This window comes from Otolemur garnettii, unplaced genomic scaffold (assembly GCF_000181295.1).
Source record: "Otolemur garnettii isolate 467f Iridium unplaced genomic scaffold, OtoGar3 scaffold00002, whole genome shotgun sequence".
NCBI lineage: Eukaryota > Metazoa > Chordata > Mammalia > Primates > Galagidae > Otolemur > Otolemur garnettii.
In genome coordinates, this window is record NW_003852397.1 from 26,812,133 (window position 1) to 26,832,482 (window position 20,350).

General features: G+C 39.7%; 2 protein-coding genes across 2 annotated transcripts; both read right to left on the bottom strand.

Moving 5' to 3' along the window:
• Positions 1-5,476: 5,476 nt before the first annotated feature.
• On the bottom strand, positions 5,477-6,517 carry TAAR4 (trace amine-associated receptor 4). Its single transcript, XM_003781681.1, has one exon. The coding sequence runs from the start codon at positions 6,515-6,517 to the stop codon at positions 5,477-5,479; it is 1,041 nt and encodes a 346-aa protein (XP_003781729.1).
• A 10,698-nt stretch (positions 6,518-17,215) lies between these two features.
• LOC100958423 (trace amine-associated receptor 3) lies at positions 17,216-18,335 on the bottom strand. Its single transcript, XM_003781682.3, has one exon. It carries the CDS (start codon positions 18,251-18,253, stop codon positions 17,222-17,224), a length of 1,032 nt encoding a protein of 343 aa, XP_003781730.1. The 5' UTR covers positions 18,254-18,335; the 3' UTR covers positions 17,216-17,221.
• Positions 18,336-20,350: the final 2,015 nt, after the last annotated feature.

A 20,350-nucleotide genomic window follows, 5' to 3' on the forward strand; every position in this document is an offset into this window, starting at 1 on the left:
ACTGGAAAAAAATTGCTTCTTCTGCTAAATAATAAGAGAAAGAAACCAAGAGGAGGAAACTAAAGGACAATTTGGAATCTGTTACAATTTCCCTGGGTACTGAATCAAATATGCCCTGAAAATCAATTGCAGCGTGGGATTCAAGATGTCATGAGTTAATCTGCTAGCCGCGGTTTACATGACTGGGCACTTTCAAACCAGTGTAGACAGTATCCTTATGGGAACAGAAGGATGTAAGCTAAATGTTTCCTCAAAGAAAAACTGATTATTGCATAGTAGACAACATAAAATTATTGAGAGGGTGTCACTTCCATTTTGATAAGGTACTTGTCAAATGTAAAATGAGGTGCAAGCTGTGATGTAAACCAATCAATTCTTATTAATAAATTATTAACAAGAATATTAATTCTTAATTAATATTAATTGATCAATCAATTCTTGTTAATAAATTATTACCTAAGGCAGGAGTAACTTCTAGCTCCTCCTTTCAAGAATTAAATAAATGGACAATAAAATAAGCAGTTAAAGTATATGATTACATGTTGACTCTTTCTAAAAGAAAAAGTCAGCACACAAGTACTTTTTAAATTTTCCCTATTTTAGTTTTGCATACATTTTGAGAGAACTACCTGATATGAAAAATAATTTTATCTATCTCAATCCTAGCTTGTAAACTACTAACCAAATTCTAATAAATTGAATTCAGTGTTGCTAAGCTACTTACGCAGGTGGGAATAGGAATCCCTTCATGGGAAGGAGGCTGTCTTATCGCAGGTGGACATGAGGAATGCAGCGTGCTCATCTAGTTAATGATTATATACTCTCAATAGAAACTACTCCTCAATGTGATATGATACCAATAGGGAGTGAAGAGGTGCCAAGGGACCTAGTTTGCACTATTCACAGCTCTCAGTTATTTTAAGTTCCTTTCTCAAGACAGGATATCATCTACCCTGATGGTTAATTAGAGGTGAAATTTAAAGACATTGGAGAGAGATATATATATATATATATATATATATACATATTTTTTAACTCCTGAGTTCTGAGAACTGAGGATATTCTTACCTGCTGATGGCTGGCTATATAATTCTTTTATTTAATTTCATTTTTACTAAGTTCCATGTATCTCTTCTGCTTTTGGATTATTTGTGTACATTTCTCTCAACATGAGAACTAACTGAGAATAATTGATGATAAGTCCTTTGGTTTGTGAAGGGGAGATGGGTGGCTCCCACGTGGACTTCGTCTTGGTGTTCAAGTTCTATGTTTTGTGTTGGTGAAAGAAAGTGTGGTAGATGAAACATCTCACTGGAAAGAAGATAGGGAACTCCTGTTTTGTCATTTCCTGTGCCATCACTCATTCTCTCCCTCTGTTTCCCCGCTGGTAAGAGAGCATATGATTACACTCATACCCATACGTCTCTACCTTATAGGGATATCGTTGATGACATGTATGATCATATTCTACTCTCTCTCTTTCTTGGTATCCTAGAAACTGGCGTGCCTCTTTATGGTCAGAAAGAAGCTATTTCGCAATGTACATAGAACTGATACAAAAATAGATTTCTAAAGTGACGTCAGATTATATCTTCCACAGAGACTTGTAGAACTAGATGGAGGAGGTCAAAAAGAGTGAAGAAAGCCAGGTGTAGTGTTCCAACTTGTTCCCTCAGGTAATAACCTTTAGGAAATTAGCTCAGTGACCCCTTTTCTCATGTGCCAACTCCCTTTCCCCAGTTTTTCCTCCAACTCTAATAGATGCTCTGACAGTACATTCCTTTGCTTAAAATGCAGGCAGTCTCCCCCAAACCCCAGCCAGGCTAACTGTTTTCTCTCCATGCTCTCACGGCTTCCTATGCCTGGCCCTATGGTAAGGCCTATGACCTTGCAGTGTTATTGGGTGGCCATGATCTCTTTCAGTAGGGCTTACATCCCTGGAGGTCAGGGTTTGAGTTTTATTACATCTCTGAACCACAAGAACTCAGTGCAACATTTGGCACATAGTAGGTACTTAATAAATATTGATTGTACTAAGTGACTGTTAATACAGAAGGCAAAAGTTTGTAACAGTAACCATCCTCCTGAGATAATGTCTACTCTGTTCAACCTAGATGAGTCCTGGATAGAGGGGAGTCAGATTAGGGATAATGATGAGCTGCTTCACTTCTTGAACTAGCCTGGGAAGAGCATGGACAGCTATGGTGAGAAATGATTGAGCTAACATTTGTGGACACCCTTGTTAATGGTAAAAGTCCCTTATTAAGTTAAGAAATGATTACGACTGTAGCAGAAGCTTCCACCTGCTCCTTCATCTCTCCCCTATTTAGCTCTTCTGTCACTGCTGGACAAAAAGAAAATACTGGTCTAGAAGAAGGGTGATACTATGTGTGGCCCCAGACTCCAGTTCCTTGATATTAAGCCACACATCTTGTGTCTTGAAGATCAGATGAGAAAGGAAGTATGTGCCGTATGAATGGCTGCTCTTCCTATTCAGTCTGGCAGATGCCCAGTTCAAATGTCCTTATTGAACTCACAAAGAGGAAGGGGGGCTGATTGTGGAAAGGGAACTGTGAAATGCTCCTGCCATCAGAGGGTGCTCTGCTATCCTATCAGGACCTGGGATGAGGTCTAATTTGGCCAACGGCCTGAGGAATTCTGTTGGTTTGACTCCTCAAAAGGAGCATATCAGCCTCTGAATGTTGCCTTCAGGATTAGGAGCAAAGGAAATCTCCTAAAGGATTAAATTACTGTCATCAGAAGTGAAGAAACTAGTACTCTGCTAAGTATCTCAAACTTCAGTTTTTATCTTACTGTCTTGTCTCCTATGATAATTAATTTACTGAAACATCTCAGCACCTAAGTTGTTGCATTAAAATTAGGCCAGGTGCAGTGGCTCACACCTGTAATCCTAGCACTGTGGGAGGCTGAGGTGTGTGGATTGCTTGAGTTCAGGAGTTCCAGACCAGCTTAAACAAAAGCAAGACTTGGAGACTCCGTCTCTAAAAAAAGTAGCTAGGCATTGTGGTAGGCTCCCATAGTCCCAGCTACTGTGGAAGATGAGGCAAGAGCATCACTTGAGCCCAAGAATATGCGATTGCTGTGAGCTATGATGCCATAGCACTCTACTGAGGCCAATAAAGTGGGACTCTGTCTCAAAAAAAAAAAAATACTGAATTATAATTTTTGACCTCAGCAAGTCACCCATGTTCAATAGAACATGTAGAATGAGAGAGTACTGGGAATTATCAACTGATTAGAGATGTTATTAAAGGTATTTTGGAGTAACAGGTAGTTTCCCCAAAGATACCAGAGCAAGACTATATTCAATGAAGTAAAAAGGCTTATGAAAACCTTTCAGATTGAAGTATATGAACACGAGAAACATTAAGATCAAGATGTCCTCATGGATGTGTGTTGTCACTGGGCCAGGTCAGAGGATCAGACTTTGGTTAATTGAATGTTTTGATATTACTATGAGAATTAATATGCAATAAAATACACTTAACATTAAACTTGTGGCAATGGTAACATGTTTTCTCTTTCCAACCTACCCTTGCCTTAAAGTAATTATTATGAAAATTAGCCTTGCTTCCTGCAAAGATAGGCAAATGCTGATGAATAAATTGCTCCAGACTCCTATAAACAGATCCTAAGATTATGGGTATATTCTGTTGGATAGAAAGTCCATCTAGCTAACGACTCCATTTAAGAAATTTCCCAAAGAATCTATCAACCCACAAAATAGTCAATAATACTCTATATGACCAAACTTTTCTATAAAACCACTTAAACTTTTAAGGCATTGTGAATGGGGAGGGGAGACTTATTTTCTATTTTCAGGAAGCCTACTGCGTGGGCATGATAGCTTCATGCTAGACGCGGCATGAAGACGTGGCATTCTGAGTTGGTTAGTCATTTCTCACTATGCGCCTCTGTTGACCTATCCCCAAATCCCCCAGCATAGCATTGTGCACATGACAAAAGCCCAGAAAAACAGGAATTAAATCCAGTTTGATTTCTTCCTTACACATAGACTCATTACTCTATCTTCTCTCCCGGGAGAAGGGGCCCTCACTTCCCCTCCATGCTTTGCTTTCTAATTGCTGTGAATCTGAATGTCTTCCTTTTCCCCAAAATGTTGTTTCTTTTATCCAGTGAATGTATTAAAAGATTTTTATGGGAAAGGTACCGTGCCAGACACTGCTGGCTACAGAAATGAACAAAATCAGGACATAGTCTCACACAAGAAGTTTATAGTCTCAAAGCGGGATCAACACACCTGTGTGCAAATAACTCAGGCACAAAGCAGGAGTCAGGAGAGAGGGGTGTGGGGCTAGTCGGGGTGAGCACAGAAGAAAGATGTCAGATGGGCTGAGTTTGAGATCTCGGTGGAACATCTGAAAAGATACTCCATCATCTCATCCACCAGGGTCCTTCATTGTGGGGAGCCGTCCTGAACATTGTAGCGTGTTTACGGGACAACCAAAAATGTCTGCAGACATTGCCAAATGTCCACAAGGGGCAAAATTGAGAACCGCTGGATTAGAAAAATAAAGAAATGGTGAAACTATGAAAGGGGATTATAAAGAATAAAATTTGGTGAAATAAACTTATGAGGTAACAGGAGGAAGAAAAGACCAAAAGAATGTGGGGAACAGGTATTCGCTGAGGCCACAGATACTATCCTAAAACCCTGGGGGACGGAGAGGCTTCAGTTCTGTGAATGAAGTTCAATCTGTGTGAATGATTAACATGTATCCACAGATGTGGGCACACCCCCTGTGTGTACACACGCAGTATGCAGGGTGCATGTATGCAGAGATCCAAAGTGTATATTGGGAGAAAGAATATTTTCCTGAACTCTTTCTGTACTCATTCTTCTCATTTAGAAAGACAGTTCAATTTTATTAAATATTTGCAAATCTCACATCAATTCTTTCTGAAAAGAAGCTGAAATCAGAACCAATAAAATTGGAAATCACCACAGCTGTCTGCTTCCTCCTCCCCTTCCGTGTCACTTGGGCTTCCAATGTGCTCAGCTCTCTTCCCCTCCCCTAATAAGCAATAATAACCCCAAGAAAGATGTAGATCAAGTTAGAGACACTGTCAGTGACTGCAAAGACCGACTGTGTCTCCAAGGGTGATATTTATGAGTTAAATGGAGAAAATTCTTACTTGATTTAAGCTAAAGAAGTGAAACATCTAAATTCCTAAATTTGGAATTTCAGGAATCAGCAAGCCTTGGAAGAGAGCTCTCTTGTTGTCAGAGGTGCCTTTCCCAGAAGCCCAGAAATGGACTGCCTTTGTAGCTCTGGTGAACCCAGAGGCTAGGTCTGGTCTTTTGCCCCTACTTAGGGTCCTTTCTACCAATGGAAGAACCTCCTTATCTAGTCAATCCATGTCCCTATTTTGTGGAGAGATGGCATTTAGGATTCCTAGGCAGAAAAGAACCCCAGAGAATGAGATCCGCTGCCTAGGCATGCGCGGGAAACAAGCTCACGGTGGAAGAGTCAGGGTAGAAGATCATTCCTGTGACAATCATCCTCAGTGCCTTTCGAAACCAAGGATAAAACATGCCATATATAATGGGATTGAAAGTGGAGTTGAAATAACCCAGCCAGAGGAAGACATTGTACAAGTCCTCAGGGGTTGTGAAATTAATGAAAGGGTCTGTGATGGTTAAGATAAAAAAGGGCAGCCAGCACAACACGAACACCCCCATGACTATGCTTAAGGTCTTGGTGGCCTTGCTTTCTTTCTTGGACGATGCCTTCATTCTGTTCTGTCCACCCTGTTTTGTCCCAGGACCTGTGCCAATTTGCTTAGCATGCTTCCTGGCGACCGTGAAAATGTGTATGTAAATCCCCACCATGACTGTCCCAGGGAGAAAGAAAGCTATAAAGGAGGCCAGTACCCCCCAGAGCTTGTTAAATATTAGCACACAGAGACCTGTGCAGTCAATGGCTGCAACAAAATCTTCAGTACCAATTGTGTTTAATTCTGAGAACACCAGGCCAAAGGCAAAAACGAGGGGAATGGACCAACTGATGAGTAAAAACACCTCTATAACAGGGATGGTAATTTTGGTGACATAATGCAGGGGGTCACAAACAGCATAGTAGCGGTCAACTGAGATGAAGCAGAGGTGAAAGATGGAGGTGGTGCAGAGCATGATGTCACAGCAGCTGTGGACTTTGCAAAAGAGGTCTCCAAAGTACCAGCAGGACTCGACGGACCTGATCATACTAAAGGGCATGACCAGGCAGCTCAGCAAAAAGTCAGTGGTGGCCATGGAAAGGATCAGGAAGTTGGTTGGGGAGTGGAGCTGCTTAAAGTGAGCGATGGAAACGATCACGACCAGGTTGCCCAGCATGGTCATCACGATAGCCCCGACCATGACCATGTACATGGCCCAGACACTCGGCACAGACCTCATATTTCTAGGACATGAATTGTTAACCAAAGCAAAGCAAAATTGTACTTCTAGAGGGTTCTGTAGGTTGGGTGGATCCATCGTCTTTGTCCGATAGGTACTTCCTCTCTTTTCTGTGTAAGAAAGAAAGAAAAGTAACATTTATGGGCAGGATAGCTTTTTACAGAGGCCCAGCTAGCCTGCATTTCCAACCTAAGTTTGAATTCCCTGCTGACCAGGAGCACTGGTTCCTGAAACTGCATGTGCATAGAAATCACCTAGACAGCTTTTTATCGATTTATTTTTTATTTATTTATTTTTTTTTGCAGTTTTTGTCCAGGGCCAGGTTTGAACCCACCACGTCTGGTATATGGGGCCAGTGCCCCACTCCTTTGAGCCACAGGCACCGCCCCTAGACATCTTTTTAAAGCACAGATTTTGATTGTGGAGTGGGATCAAGAGTCTGCATTTCTCCCAAGTTCTCAGGAGATGCCAGTGGGATTAGTCTAAGATCCACTCCTTGAATAGGAAGGGGTTAAAGAAAATGGAATTCACATTCAGTCATCCAGTGTGTAAGTAACACAGGGGAATGCAGGTTCCAGTTCGCAAATATGTAGCCCTTTCTGGAATTCCCGATTCATAGGCAGATAAGCATTTTTCCTGTCTCACTTGTACTAGCCAATCGTTTTTGGATAAAAGCCCGTCAACAATTATTAAGATCTGGGCACAATTTTTAAGCAATAATTATGATCTGACAATTATGCTGCTTCTTTAAAAAAAAATTCTCTCTTTTGATCCTGTCATTTATTACATATTGTTCAATTAAGGAAACATTTCTCTTTCCAGTGTGAAGAACAGTTTTTGGAACTTTAGAGCAATATTTTGGCAAACTAAATACATGCTAAGGGTTATAAGATTATACATGAGTAATATCCAAAAAAGGATAAAAATATCTCTAATAATAGATCGTTTTCTTTAGAAGATGCATTCATGAATCCGAATTCAGGTTGAAGTACCCTTGTCCTCATATTTCAAGTTTTACATCTGGTAACAAATGTAAAATGTATGTGTGCTTATTGTACCATGTATGTTGTTGCATTCGTAATGTGAAAATAATGAGACCGACTCACCCAGAGTATGACATAGGCTTTTATTTGTTTTTCCATTGTCAGAGCTGGGCATGTCCTACGTAATTCTGATGACCCATGACAAGCATTTGTGAGAGCTAAGGCTAGTCAAAGCGAACTTTGGCCTGAGACTAGACTAAAGCTCCCTGGTCTGTTGGGGAAATTGATCCCACGTCCTCACTATATTTACCTGAAAAGACATTAATGAGAATACAAGCACCTTTGAAAATAGTATTTCCACTATTTACTGTAATAGACCAGCCATTATTTCCAATGCCTGTGTATTACCTGAAATCTTAATATTATGGCACCTTTTATGTGCTCTGGATATAGTAATAAAATTTCTCAGATTAGCACTTTTCTTCAGATAATGTTTAATTGTACCAATCCAATATTATGCAGTCAGGTTGAAGCTGAGGAACGAAATCATACAGAAATAAAATGTAAAAAGGACACAGATTGATTCAGCTCCTCTGTACAGCAAAGACTCTGAAGCAGAACACACAGCACAAGTGATTTATTTATTTCTCACTTTGGTTCCTAAGCTCTGAGGCTGAAAATAATGAAAACTGACAATCAACTTTAACATTCTTGTCGAAATTAATTCTAGAGCTAGCTAAGAGCTACTACAGAATTACTTAAGCATTTGTCACTATATAAGCATAGATACAGCATTCTCTGTTCAAAATAGTATACTTCATTATACAACTTTTAAAGTTTTTAATTTCATTTTTGAAAATCTGATTGAGGTTTATAAGGTGAATTTCTTTTTTTAAAAAGTGGAATTAAACGACTTCTAGAAATGAACAATATCTTTTCACATTCCTGTTGCATAGTTCAAACTATTAGGGGAATATTTAAACATTTAAGGGTTAGATTAAGACAAGAAGATAGAGTAAGACACACATGTTTATTTTAAAAGTTATCCAATAGGTGAATTGCTAAGTTAATATCAAAGATAAGAATAATTTTAAACACATATCTTTTTAAAAAAAATTTTCAGATTAATGTAGGGGTACAAGCAGTTAAGATTCCATGGTTTGCAGTTAAGGGTAACATCTGATTTGTAGGTGTGGCCCACACTCAGGTAGTATGCCATGCATTCATGCAATGTGCCCATTGTTACTTATAGCTCAAGCTCTGGGCCAAAAATTACAAAAGCAAGTAACCAAACACATAGATGACTGCTGGCCTACCACTCTGTTGAAAAAGAACTGCTAGGAAATCAAATGGTGTTGGAGTTTTGTCTCTTATATAAAAACTTAACAGAATAGAGATTCTTTCCTTTGGAGATTTACCTTCAAAAAATATGTACACGGCAGTTATTATTAAACCCTCTATAGTATCTCACTTTTACGATTGCATATCGTTGTACCATTTGCTCTGTTTACCAGTAACACATCCCCCAAGCATCAGCAAAGGACTCAATTAATTACTACAAAAACAGCATTACAAACAATCATGTAAGGAAAGCCTGGGAAATTATGAGTTATTTTCTTCTAGAAGGTAGAAAGAAACACTTGCCAGCAATTCTGTAGAGAAGAACAAGAACCTTATAGTTTTTAGTTCAAATGTAGTTCTTTAGGGGTAAAGATTACAGACTAATTAAGCAGACTAAGGACTCAGAAATAATGATCATGAAAATGTAAAAGCTTTTCAGAATTTTAAGAAAAAAAGAAATGAGGTAATAATTTTTTCCTCAAGTATTAAATGCCTAAAATTATATTAGTGTATACATATTTCCCTTAAATAACAATGGGAAATATTCAACAAGTTCAACAGTGCCTTGTCAATAAATGAGAAAAAGAAATAGGAGAGGACATGTCACACCTGTTTATCAAGCATGGTTTTCTTTCATTTTTGGTGACATATTCCGAACATTCCACTTCTGGGGCTATTTCAGCCAAACCAATGATTTTTAATCTTACTTTGGTAAATCTCACTCATACAATAGTTTCTTAAGTAAGGGAAATTATTTGCAAATAGATTTAAGAAAGCTGTTCTGTGGGTCCTCCTGTCATTGCCTCTTTGGAATCTCAATGTTTTGAAACACATGATCCAGACTTATTTTTACAGGTCAGTATTTTAAGTGTGGTGTCTCTGAGCATGACAAAATAGCAAGTAAAAAAAGAAAAAAGAAATAGAGCTAATTTTTGTCTCTCTTAATATAGTTTCCTTTGCTTTAACAAAATTGGGCTTATTAGGTAATTCGGAGCTAATGTGGTTGAAAGGTGAATTATCTGACGTGCTGTGGTTTCTTACCAGGCAAATGAGCCCTGTGCCCCTCACTTTCCTCCTTGCTCATTTCCCTCCAGTGAGTGATGCACTTGGGCCCACATGGCCTTAGGCAGGTTCCTTGCAAACTGCGCTGTCATCAGCATTTATGCACAAAACATGCCTCTGGAGGCAGCAGGACTTTGTGTCCTGTTTTTGACAGGCGTGTCCTTTCACCACCTTCAGCGTGCTGCCACCAAGAGATTACAGTCAGTCACCAGAGAATTGGCTCTGGGAGGGGGTATCAGTTTTGTATTATCATTGCTATGATCTCAGAGGGACAGCACAGACTAGTGTCACCCAAGAGCAAAGGAAGGAAAGAACACAGGAGAGAGAAAGTGAGAGAGAGAGAAATTTCATTCAAATCTAACACATGCTCATTTTACTGATTACCAAATGCTAGATAGTGTTTCAAACAGTGAATTGTTTAATTTGCAGCGTGAGCTTGACACGTTTACATCTCTTCCTTTTGCTATGACTCACAAGTCAGTGATATTCCTTCATACTGCAGTTCCTTAAATGTACAGTTTTCCAAATAAAGTCCTAACTCAAGAGCACAAAGAACTGTGTTTCGAAACAACCAGGATGAAAAGTGGAACCTTCCATCACCACGTGGCCATTTTCAAGCTCACTGGGGAAGCCTTTTCCATCAGTGTACCATAGTTTCAGACACTAAGTTTTAAGTACTTTACACTGATAATTTCATCATCCGTCAAGAACACAAAATCATTATAGTTAAGTACACAACACTTCAGAGAACATCAAAGCTTACATGTTTATAAAAATAGAATCAAATTATCCATATTTAAATCAACTGGTAACATCTACTGAATCACATTTTCTGAGGACTTTTCTTCATAAAGTTAAATCCCTTGATGAATGGGGATGGTTGGAAGATGTTGGGTTTTTTTTTTTTTTACATCCACCTGTATTTACAAAACTTCTCTTCAAATTTCTTCCCTAGATGGAGAACGAATTACTTTACAGGATATTTGTATAAATTTTGATAGCTTCAGTTAGAGTCCAGTCAGGAAAATTGGAGGGAATTAATTTAAGAAATTGTTTTAAAAGACTGTAGAAGACTAAAAAGGCAAAACAAACACACAAACAAAAACAAAACAAAACAAAAGGTCAAGGCTCTAACAGCAACTGCAGGAAGTATCTATTCCCAGTGATTAAGGAAGCAAGGTTGGGGAGGGTCTTCAGAACCTGAAAAGGCAGAGCAGGGGCCCCTCAGAATGGGTCCTCAGACTTCTGAGGTGAGGATGCTGCCGCCGCCTCCTCAGGAGCCTGGAAAGAATCCTCTTTGGGAGGTGAATTATCACTGTTATTTTTTTTTTATTATATAAATTATTTTAACAAAAGAGCTAGTTTATTATTTTTACCGTTTAACAACAATTTAAACATTTACCTATCTTCCTCGAGGAAGTGGATCTACTAAGGGCTTTAAAAATTTGACCCAATTTAGGCCCAGAAAAGAATTCAAATGTTTCATTGGTATTTGGCTGAATCAAATGATTCGGCCTGAAGACCACACCTCCGTGAACTTCCAGCCTCACAAAGCAGTGCGCAGGCTCTGAATTCTCTAACCCATTGCTGCCAGGAGCTGCTCTGACAGTTCTGCTGGGCTCTGTGGAGAATAAAATGACTTGTAGAGTCCCAGGGCTTAACTATCTCTAAAAGTAGAAACAACGAAATTGAATTTGCAAAAGATATTACCTGCTTTGGACATTAGAAAGATAAATGTTTCTCCTTGTCATTATGATATCAGTAAACCACTCACAACTACTTGTCCTCCAGGAATAATAAAGTAATATAAAATAAAGGTGGAAGAATGAAGTAAATGAAGAGTAAAGAAAGAACACTCCAGACCCGACGGATGCTCATTAAAGGAACACTAGAATTTTTGATAGGTTTTTTCACATATGCTAAATAACAAATAAGTCTGGATTAAATACAAAATTCAAATGGTTCAGGACATATTTGTAGACTTGATCAGTCTAAAGTCTTGCAAAATATGAATTCATGTGTCCACATATTTTATCCCCCCCCCAACCAGGATGCAAATTGATGGAGGAAGGGTTTAATTCTAGTTTATTATTGTGTCCTGTGTTGTGTGCTTGGTAGGCATCGAGAAACATTTACCATATTCAATCCCTTTAAGAAGCAGTGAAATTCAGTAAAATAAATATCAAAAGTCAAACAACCAAAGTATCTACTGATAAACTCCTATGAAGAAACATGTATGTAGATATTTATTGCAGCAAAGGTCAGAAATAGTAGGAATTTAGTTAAATAAATTATACTTCCAGTAACGGAATATTCTGCAGACTTTTTTAGGCAGATAGATGTTTACTGATATGAAATGAATCTCCAAGACATAATACTGTGTGAAGCAACCACAATGCAGAACTTCATGTACAATATTTTGCCGTTTTTGTAAAATGTGTGGAAGCAATGTGTATATGTCTGATTGCTTATGAATATTCCTGTGTTTCTATGTATCTTTAAGAAGTGTTCATCTCAGAGCTGGGCACTGTGGCAGGGCCTGTAGACCAAGCTACTTGGGAGGCTAAGGCAAGAGAATTGCTTGAGCCCAAGAGTTTGAGGTTGCTGTGAGCTGACGCCATGGCACTCTACAAAGGATGACAAAGTGAGACTGTCTCAAAAAAAAAAAAAAAAAATGAAAAAAACAAACAAACGGGCGGCGCCATGGCTTAGTGGGTAGGGCGCCGGCCCCGTATACTGAGGGTGACGGGTTCGAACCCAGCCCTGGTCAAACTGCAACAACAACAACAACAAAGAACAATAAAGTATCAATATTTGTTCATCAATTAAAAAAAAAATAAATAAAAATAAACAATTTAAAAAAAAAGAAAAAACAAACAGTGTTAATCTCTGAGGAAGATCTGGAAGAACAGGGAACAAAGATGAGAGAGAAACTTTCCAGTGTGTGGACTTTGGTTCCTTTTGCACTTTTTTTGAAATGCTTGTATCAGCTTTCTAACAGGTACAATTTTTAAAACTAAACTTTTCTTCATTTTATCTTTCTTTTTAATTATTTTAACCAAACTGTTTAATTTAACAGAGCTTAAGTGAAACTTTATTTTTGCCATAGGGAGGGTCTATGAACACATATCCTTTTGTTTGTGAAGTCTTAGAATAAGGTATAGAAATGACAAAGTACAAGTAAAAATACTCATAGAACATTTGGGAGCTCTAAGACCTGTAGAATTGGAAGGAAAAAGAAGAAGAAGAAGAAGAGGAGGAGGAGGAAAAAGAAGACGGCAAAAAGGTAACTACTTCTAAGAAGGTGTTAAGGCTGTGAATTTTTTAAAAAAAAGTTTTGCTTTATTTTCATAAAGGTTAAGATGAGCAGCAGGCTATATGTAAACTAAAGAGGTTATAAAGCTGCAAGCAGGCATCTTCATGGAGATGTCTCAGGTAACATTTCAGTAAGAAACAGGGCCCACTCCAATCCAGTAACAATGGGAGTTGAGAAAACCATCCTTTGAACACAGAAGAGCAACCAGCAGAGACACAGTTGATGATGGAAAATTAGTGCTTTAATCTAGTACAAAGAATGTATAGCAGGAGGCACCTGTAGCTCAAAGGATTAGGGCACTGGCTCCATATGCTGGAGGTGGCAGGTTCAAACCCAGCCCTGGCCAAAAACTGTAAAAAAAAAAAAAAAAAAAGAATGCATGGTCAATCAAAACCAGTTTTCTTCACATATAGATCCAAGGATATCTGCATTTGTCCGAATGTATTGGGTGTGTGTGATCAATACATTTCTCTAAAAAAAGGAATGACAAGGTAAATCAAACCCATAGTATTAATATCGTTTGTGGTCAGTCTAGAAATTATCTTTCTGTATTTGTCATTTTAAATATTGGTGATGGGTAAGAGAATTTGCCTTTGTGACAAGTCAGTCAGTCATTCAATTAGTAAGTGTGATTTAGGTATTAGAGAAGGTTATGTTATCTGGCCATTAAATTATCAAAAAGGGCGGCTCGGCGCCTATAGCTCAACCGGCTAAGGCGCCAGCCACGTACACCTAAGGTGGCGGGTTCGAATCCCCAGCCCAGACCCGCCAAACAACAATGACAGCTGCAACCAAAAAAAAAAAATAGCCGGGCGTTGTGGCGGGCGCCTGTGGTCCCAGCTACTTGGGAGGCGGAGGCAGGAGACTCGCTTGAGCCCAGGAGTTGGAGGTTGCTGTGAGCTGTAATGCCACGGCACTCTACCCAGGGGGACAGCTTGAGGCTCTGTCTCAAAAAAAAAAAAAAAAAAAAAATTATCAAAAAGGGAAGTGAACATTTTAATTAATGAATACAAACAATAGGGAATTCAATTAACTGGCCGATAATTGCCATCAAAGGTCACCGTTAAAAGTTACTAAGTGTGGGTGGCTCTGTGGTGCACTGGCTGGTGGACCAGACTTCTAGTGATGAAAAATTGCTAAACGTACAAACAGAACAACTTCTATTTATAAGTTATAGTTGTAAGTTAAATAAAGTTTATACCTTATAAGGCAGATGGAAATTATAAGTTAAAAAGTTAAGGGAGATCTAGGTTTTTAATATTATTTTAGGAATGAAATATTAATTTTAGAAGCCAAAATTGCCTTGAAAAGGCCTTTCTATACACAAAAGGACACCAGATATCTTACACTAACAGAAGGATCTTAAAAAACAAACAGGAAGTTGGCCACGTGGGGGAGAAGGGCAGTAGCTAGCTCCCCTGTCAGGGAAACAGGAGTGAACGAGTATTGGGGGGCCTAAATTCCTTCAGAGGAGTGTGGGGCCAGAAAGAGGGGTTCTATGTGGCAGTACAAAGAAAGACCAAGTTGGCTTATACAGAAGGTGATGCCTCTGGGCAGAATTTCAAAGCATTAGCTCAGAGCAATGAAAAGCTGCATTCGCCAAGTGTCCAGCAGGGAACAGATGGCAGGATCAACCTGGGTGACTGAGGAGAGCTTAGTAACTCATCATTAACTATTTACAAGGGTGTTAGCCATGTTTGAAGAGGCAAGAAACAGTCTAGTACCCAGGGCAGCAACGGCAGGGGAGCCCCTCCCTAACTAGACTAGGAGTAGCAGGGAAGGGGGCGCTCATAGGAATTCCAAGAGGATGGCCTTTCCTGGAGGGACACAAGCTGGCAGAAAGGTTGCCTGGGTTAAATGTCCTGATTTCGGCTGCTGACATGCAGGTACCCCCGCTGGTGAACTGTCATCTCAGACCCCAGGCAAAAGAACTCCTCAGACCAGTCTGCACAGGTCAGCCTCCTGCACAAAGTGAGTGGAGGAGCCTAGAGGGGGAAAAAAGGATCTAGCATAGAAACTACTTGAGATACTTATGAGAACGGTGTCAATGTTACAGAACTGGGCTGAGTAGATTGGAAAGCTGTGGACGCACGTGGGTGGGGCGGAAGGCACGCGTTACAGATCAATCTCTAAATAAATCCTTTTATAATCTTTACTGAGTACTCGAGGTCTGTTTCAGGGAATATATACACAGGTTCCACAGAGCTGTTTAGCCATGTGATTTATGCGGCTAGCTAGTTAGTCTAGCCAAATAGATGCCTGATACTGGGATAGGTTTATATCTACAGACAGTCCTCAGTCTGACGACTATATACCAATGTTCCCTCTCTGCTCGCTTCCCTCGATAATCCCTCTGATGTTGCTACCATGAGACACACATAGACGCACAGAGATACAAAAACACACACTGTGAAGTTTTAGGGGTAGAGAAATAGATCAGAAGTAGAGAAACTAATGAGAATCTTGAAAGCAGAAACCAGGAGGAAGCCAAAAGTAGAACGATTGATGGGCACGAGCTGCCTGTGACTGCTGACTTGGCGCGGCGGGGGGCGGGGAACAGTTTTAATGTTCTCAACCTTTAGAGGGAGAGGCGTCACTGGGGGAAGTCTACTGCCCTGTGGGACTCCCAGGAGGAAGAAGCCTGGTTGTGCTTCTCATGCTAATGTCTCCTCCAGACAGAGCCTAAATTGTTCATCTCAAGATCAGCAGTTAGACTGGCTCATCCTCTGGTAAACAAGAAAATATTTCACTGCTGTGAGTTATGCAGTTATAACTGATAATAAAGGCCAGCCTCGAGGCAGCCTTCCTTCAGAGATCTGCAGGTCACATGGTCTTCGCTTTTCCGACTTCCTGAAGAATCAGTAGAGAAGCAGGTACTTGCTTTTCTTCTGACAAGGAGAACCTGGTGAGAGGCAGGCAACTCTCACCTTGTCACACTCCTCTTCAAGGAAAGCTAATTTCCCATTGTTGGATCTAAGACAAAGAGTGTCCAGGTGTGAGGAGAGAAGGACTTAGAAGACGAGGAAAAGCCAAAATTAAGTTAAGCTATTTCAAAGTTCGACCTAAGGCTGAACTTAGAGTCAGGAAAAGAAGAATAATCTACCCTGTCCTGCTCCTCCTGTCCTCCCTCCCACACCACAATCCCAGGTACAAGGGGATCTGGACATGACCATTATATGTCCTAGACTTCCCAGTCAATGAAGCAAGAGGAAACCTGACTCTATTTTTGTCCTAATGTTTCACTGAAAAATCACTGGAAAGATTTTCACCAATGTTAAGGATCTGACTTACATCATAGGAATTGCAGAGTGGATGAAATTTTTTTTTGGCAGGGCCCTTGGGAGACTTCCAGAAAAAGTGGCTGGAACAAGTACAAGGGAAAGCCTTATGACTGCCAGCAGATCGCGCAGACATAACGCGCAGATTGAGATGCTAGAGACGCAGGAAACAGTCATTTCAAACATAAATGACAAAAAATCACAAAGGTTACATAATTATTTGTAATCATTCAGCTTCCACTGTGGGTAACTCTCAGTGGTGAGCCTACGGTTTCAAAAAATAACTGAATAATTTATACAATTATGATTGGTGGTTCTCCCAAACCAAACGATAAGGAGGGCTATTTGCTAATACAGGCCAACCTTAAGGCACCCTTCCTTTATAGATCTGCAGGACACATGATGGTCCCTTTTCTGACTCTTAAAGTAGAATCAGACAGGAATACAAACCATACACACTTTATTTTTAATTTCTTATATTGGTCTTTCATTTTCTGAAGTATGTAATTCTAGGCCAACCTCCTCTAAACTATGGTCTATATTTCCTTTGTACCTTTTCCACACCAGTCAGAGGTGTGTGTGGATTGGGACACAGCTGACAATTAACAAATGATGGATTTGCTTATTAACTGGTGAGACCTGTGACTGTAGCTCATGTGCAGGTCACAGAACACTCACCTAGATCAGGGACATGTGATAGTGTGAGGCTTATGACGATCTGGGGATTTAAGGTATGTGCTTCAGGTCAGAATAGTAAAAATCGTATTTTCAATAGTCTATTCGTTTTCATAACAGCTTTTTATTAATGTGCTTCGGGGAACAGGTTTGCAGAATCTGAATGAGAGCTAAATATTTTTCCTGACACTATGTACTTGAGAGCTCTCCGAAACCAGGGGTAAAAAAAGCCATGAATAAGAGGGTTGCAAGTGGAGTTGAAATATCCGAGCCACACTAAAAGATCAAGGGTTATTATGGGAGTGGAGTAGCCTAAATACGGGTCGATCAAAACAGCAAGAAAACAAGGCAGCCAACAAGCCAGGAACACCCCCATTACTATCCCCAGAGTCTTAGCCGCCTTCCTGTCCTTTTTCTTTGAAAGGTTTTTCTTCTCTTCCCGCTTTGTGTTCTCAGGCATATTACTGATGACTCTCGCATGTCGTTTGGAAACGATAAAGATCTTGCCATAAATACCAATCATGATGGAGCCAGGGGTAAAGAAACACGTAGTAAACAATATTGTCCCCCAAAACTTGTTGAAAGTAAGTGCACAGAAATTGAAGCAAGCAACAAGTATCGCATAGCTCTGCATGCCAGAAACATTGGCCTCCGACAGAACCAAGCTGAAAGAAAAAAGAGCCGGGGCCGACCAGCAAAATGCCAGCAGTCGCTTTATGGTGGATGTGGTCATCGTGGTTGTATAATGTAAAGGGTAGCACACAGCATAGAATCGATCGATAGCGATGGAGCAGAGGTGGAAAATGGAGGTCAGGCTGAGCATCATGTCAAAGCTTGCGTGGAATTTACAGAAGCCATCCCCAAAATACCAGCAGCTCTCCACGGATCGCACCATGCTATAGGGCATAATGACAAATCCGAGCAGGAAGTCCGTGGTTGCCATAGACAGGATCAGAAAGTTTGTGGGAGAATGAAGCTGTTTGAAATGGGATATGGAAATCATTATAACCAGATTTCCAAAAATGGTGATAACCATGGCTCCAGTCATGACGGAATACATTATCACTCGGACATGAAAAGGGCGGTTGGTGGGAGGACAAGATTTATTTCCAAATTTTGGACAACTGGACAAGTCTTCGGGAATATAAGTCAGATCCATGGTGCTTTAGTCACTTCGAATTCCTTTCAAGGGGGACAAGTCAATGTTTCTTCTCTTCTTAAGATGATTCCAGTAAATTTCGGCTCCTGATAGTATAATATAAAGTTTGGTCATCTGTTATTAATCCGCTTTGATTGTAATTTATTTAAATATTTAACATTATGTAAACTGTGTTTGTTTTTTGACTTATTTGTTGCATTTATGGAATGAAAAACTTCAGCTGCTTATTGTTTTCCTGTATTACTCTGTTTTATCCTATTCCATCCATCCATCCATTCATTCAACAGGGGTTTATCTATTCACATAAGCTGATATCGTTTGCACCATAAAAATACTTAACACACAAAAACTTAGAGAAATCACTGTCTTTCTTTGTACATTCTTTCAACAATTTGAAACTTTCATTTATAAAAAGTTTGCTGATGTTTTAAAAGTTATAAATGGCATATTGTTGCTCAAATATATAGTACCATGCTTTTCAACATGGCTGTTGAAAGCCATGTGCCCATGGGCTAAACCACGCACTTGACTCAGTTGCCTTATAGATTCTCTGTTTACTACTTCTCTCCTCTTCTTTCCTCTCCTCTCTTCCTCTCCTGCATTCTCTCCTCTTCATTCTCATTCCCACTATTTTTTGAGTCTTCTGGCTTATCTGAGATTCTAACTAGTGGAGTCATGTCACATACTCTGTCTTCAAGAGAGCCATAAAGATAGCAAATTTTACATCACTGGGCCAATCACTCAACTCTCACCTGACTGTTGTTGGTCACAGTAGGTAGAATAAAAGAGGGTGGACCAATTGTATAAAGCCACATTTTCAGTAAGTTGTTATACCTGAACTACTGTTTACTTTGGAATATACATCATCCTAAAAAAAACACTCACTAATAAGCTCTGGATAAGTTTGACACTGTGCCTATCACAAAGCATCAAGTCTACTCAGGGGGCCACAGAACAGTGGACCTGATCTTGAGTGAATTAAACAGAGGAGACATCCTGGGCCTTTGTTGGATTCTCTCAAGCCATAGAGATCCAACAGCAGCTGTACATTTGTACATCTAGCAAGTTCATCTATTTAGGCTGATTCAATTTAGTTTTCCCTTTAGAACCCTAAAAAATAAACAAGGTCCCTTCCTTGTCTTAAGCTCCCTTCCTTCCTTTTGATCCTGTCATTCTTTCCTGAATAAGGGGATGTAAATAAACCTTGTTTTGACAACAGAACCCAATCGTGTTAGTTGAGATGCTTCTTTATTTCCAAGTCGCAGGAAAATTTCTTTGGAAAGTCTTAGGCAGTCCTGTTTTTGAGCTGATTGTTCCATGTGACTCCCTAATTTGCTCTAGGTTAAAGGTTTTCATCACTGTCTTTCACCGAGGAGGAAGCAAAATAGCCTGGCCTTGGGAGTTCTCCCAGTCCGACCTCTGCCATTGGCCAGCTGTGTGTGCTCAGCACCATGAGGTACACTGGACTAGATGAGCCTTGCAAACACTTCCAGCTTTGAAAGTCTATGAATCTGAAAGGTGGTTCACCCTAAATTATCTTCCTGTAAAAAATAGAAAACTGAAAAGCAAAGAAACAAGAAAGTAAATTATGAAATAAAATTTGGGTCTCAAGCCAGAGGTTCTTTGCATGATGCTTTCGGTCCTGGAGCACGTCTGATCAATATTGAATATTATTTAGCCATAAAAAATAATGAGGTCTTGTCATTTGCACAACAGGGACAGAACTGAAGGACAGTATGCTTAGTGTAATAAAACAGGCACAGTAAGACAAATAATGCCTCTTCTTACCCCTATGTGGGAGCTAAAAAACAATAATTGAACTCATGGACATAGACAGCAGCATGAACACATCTAACTATTATGTATCCATAATAATTAAAACAAAAAAAATTTAAAAGAAGAATAGTTGATGGGTCTCAGGATAGCATACCCCTAAATATAGCACCTTGACATTTGAGAAAATAGCAGAAGTCAAAAAAAGTTTATTCTGACCTTCTCCAGTCTTCTCCCCTGAAGCAGACCATAAAAGAATTATCTGGCCTTCTCTTGAAGTAGGTCATAAGACCTTCGTGTGCCCAACACTCAGAGGAAAAGAAT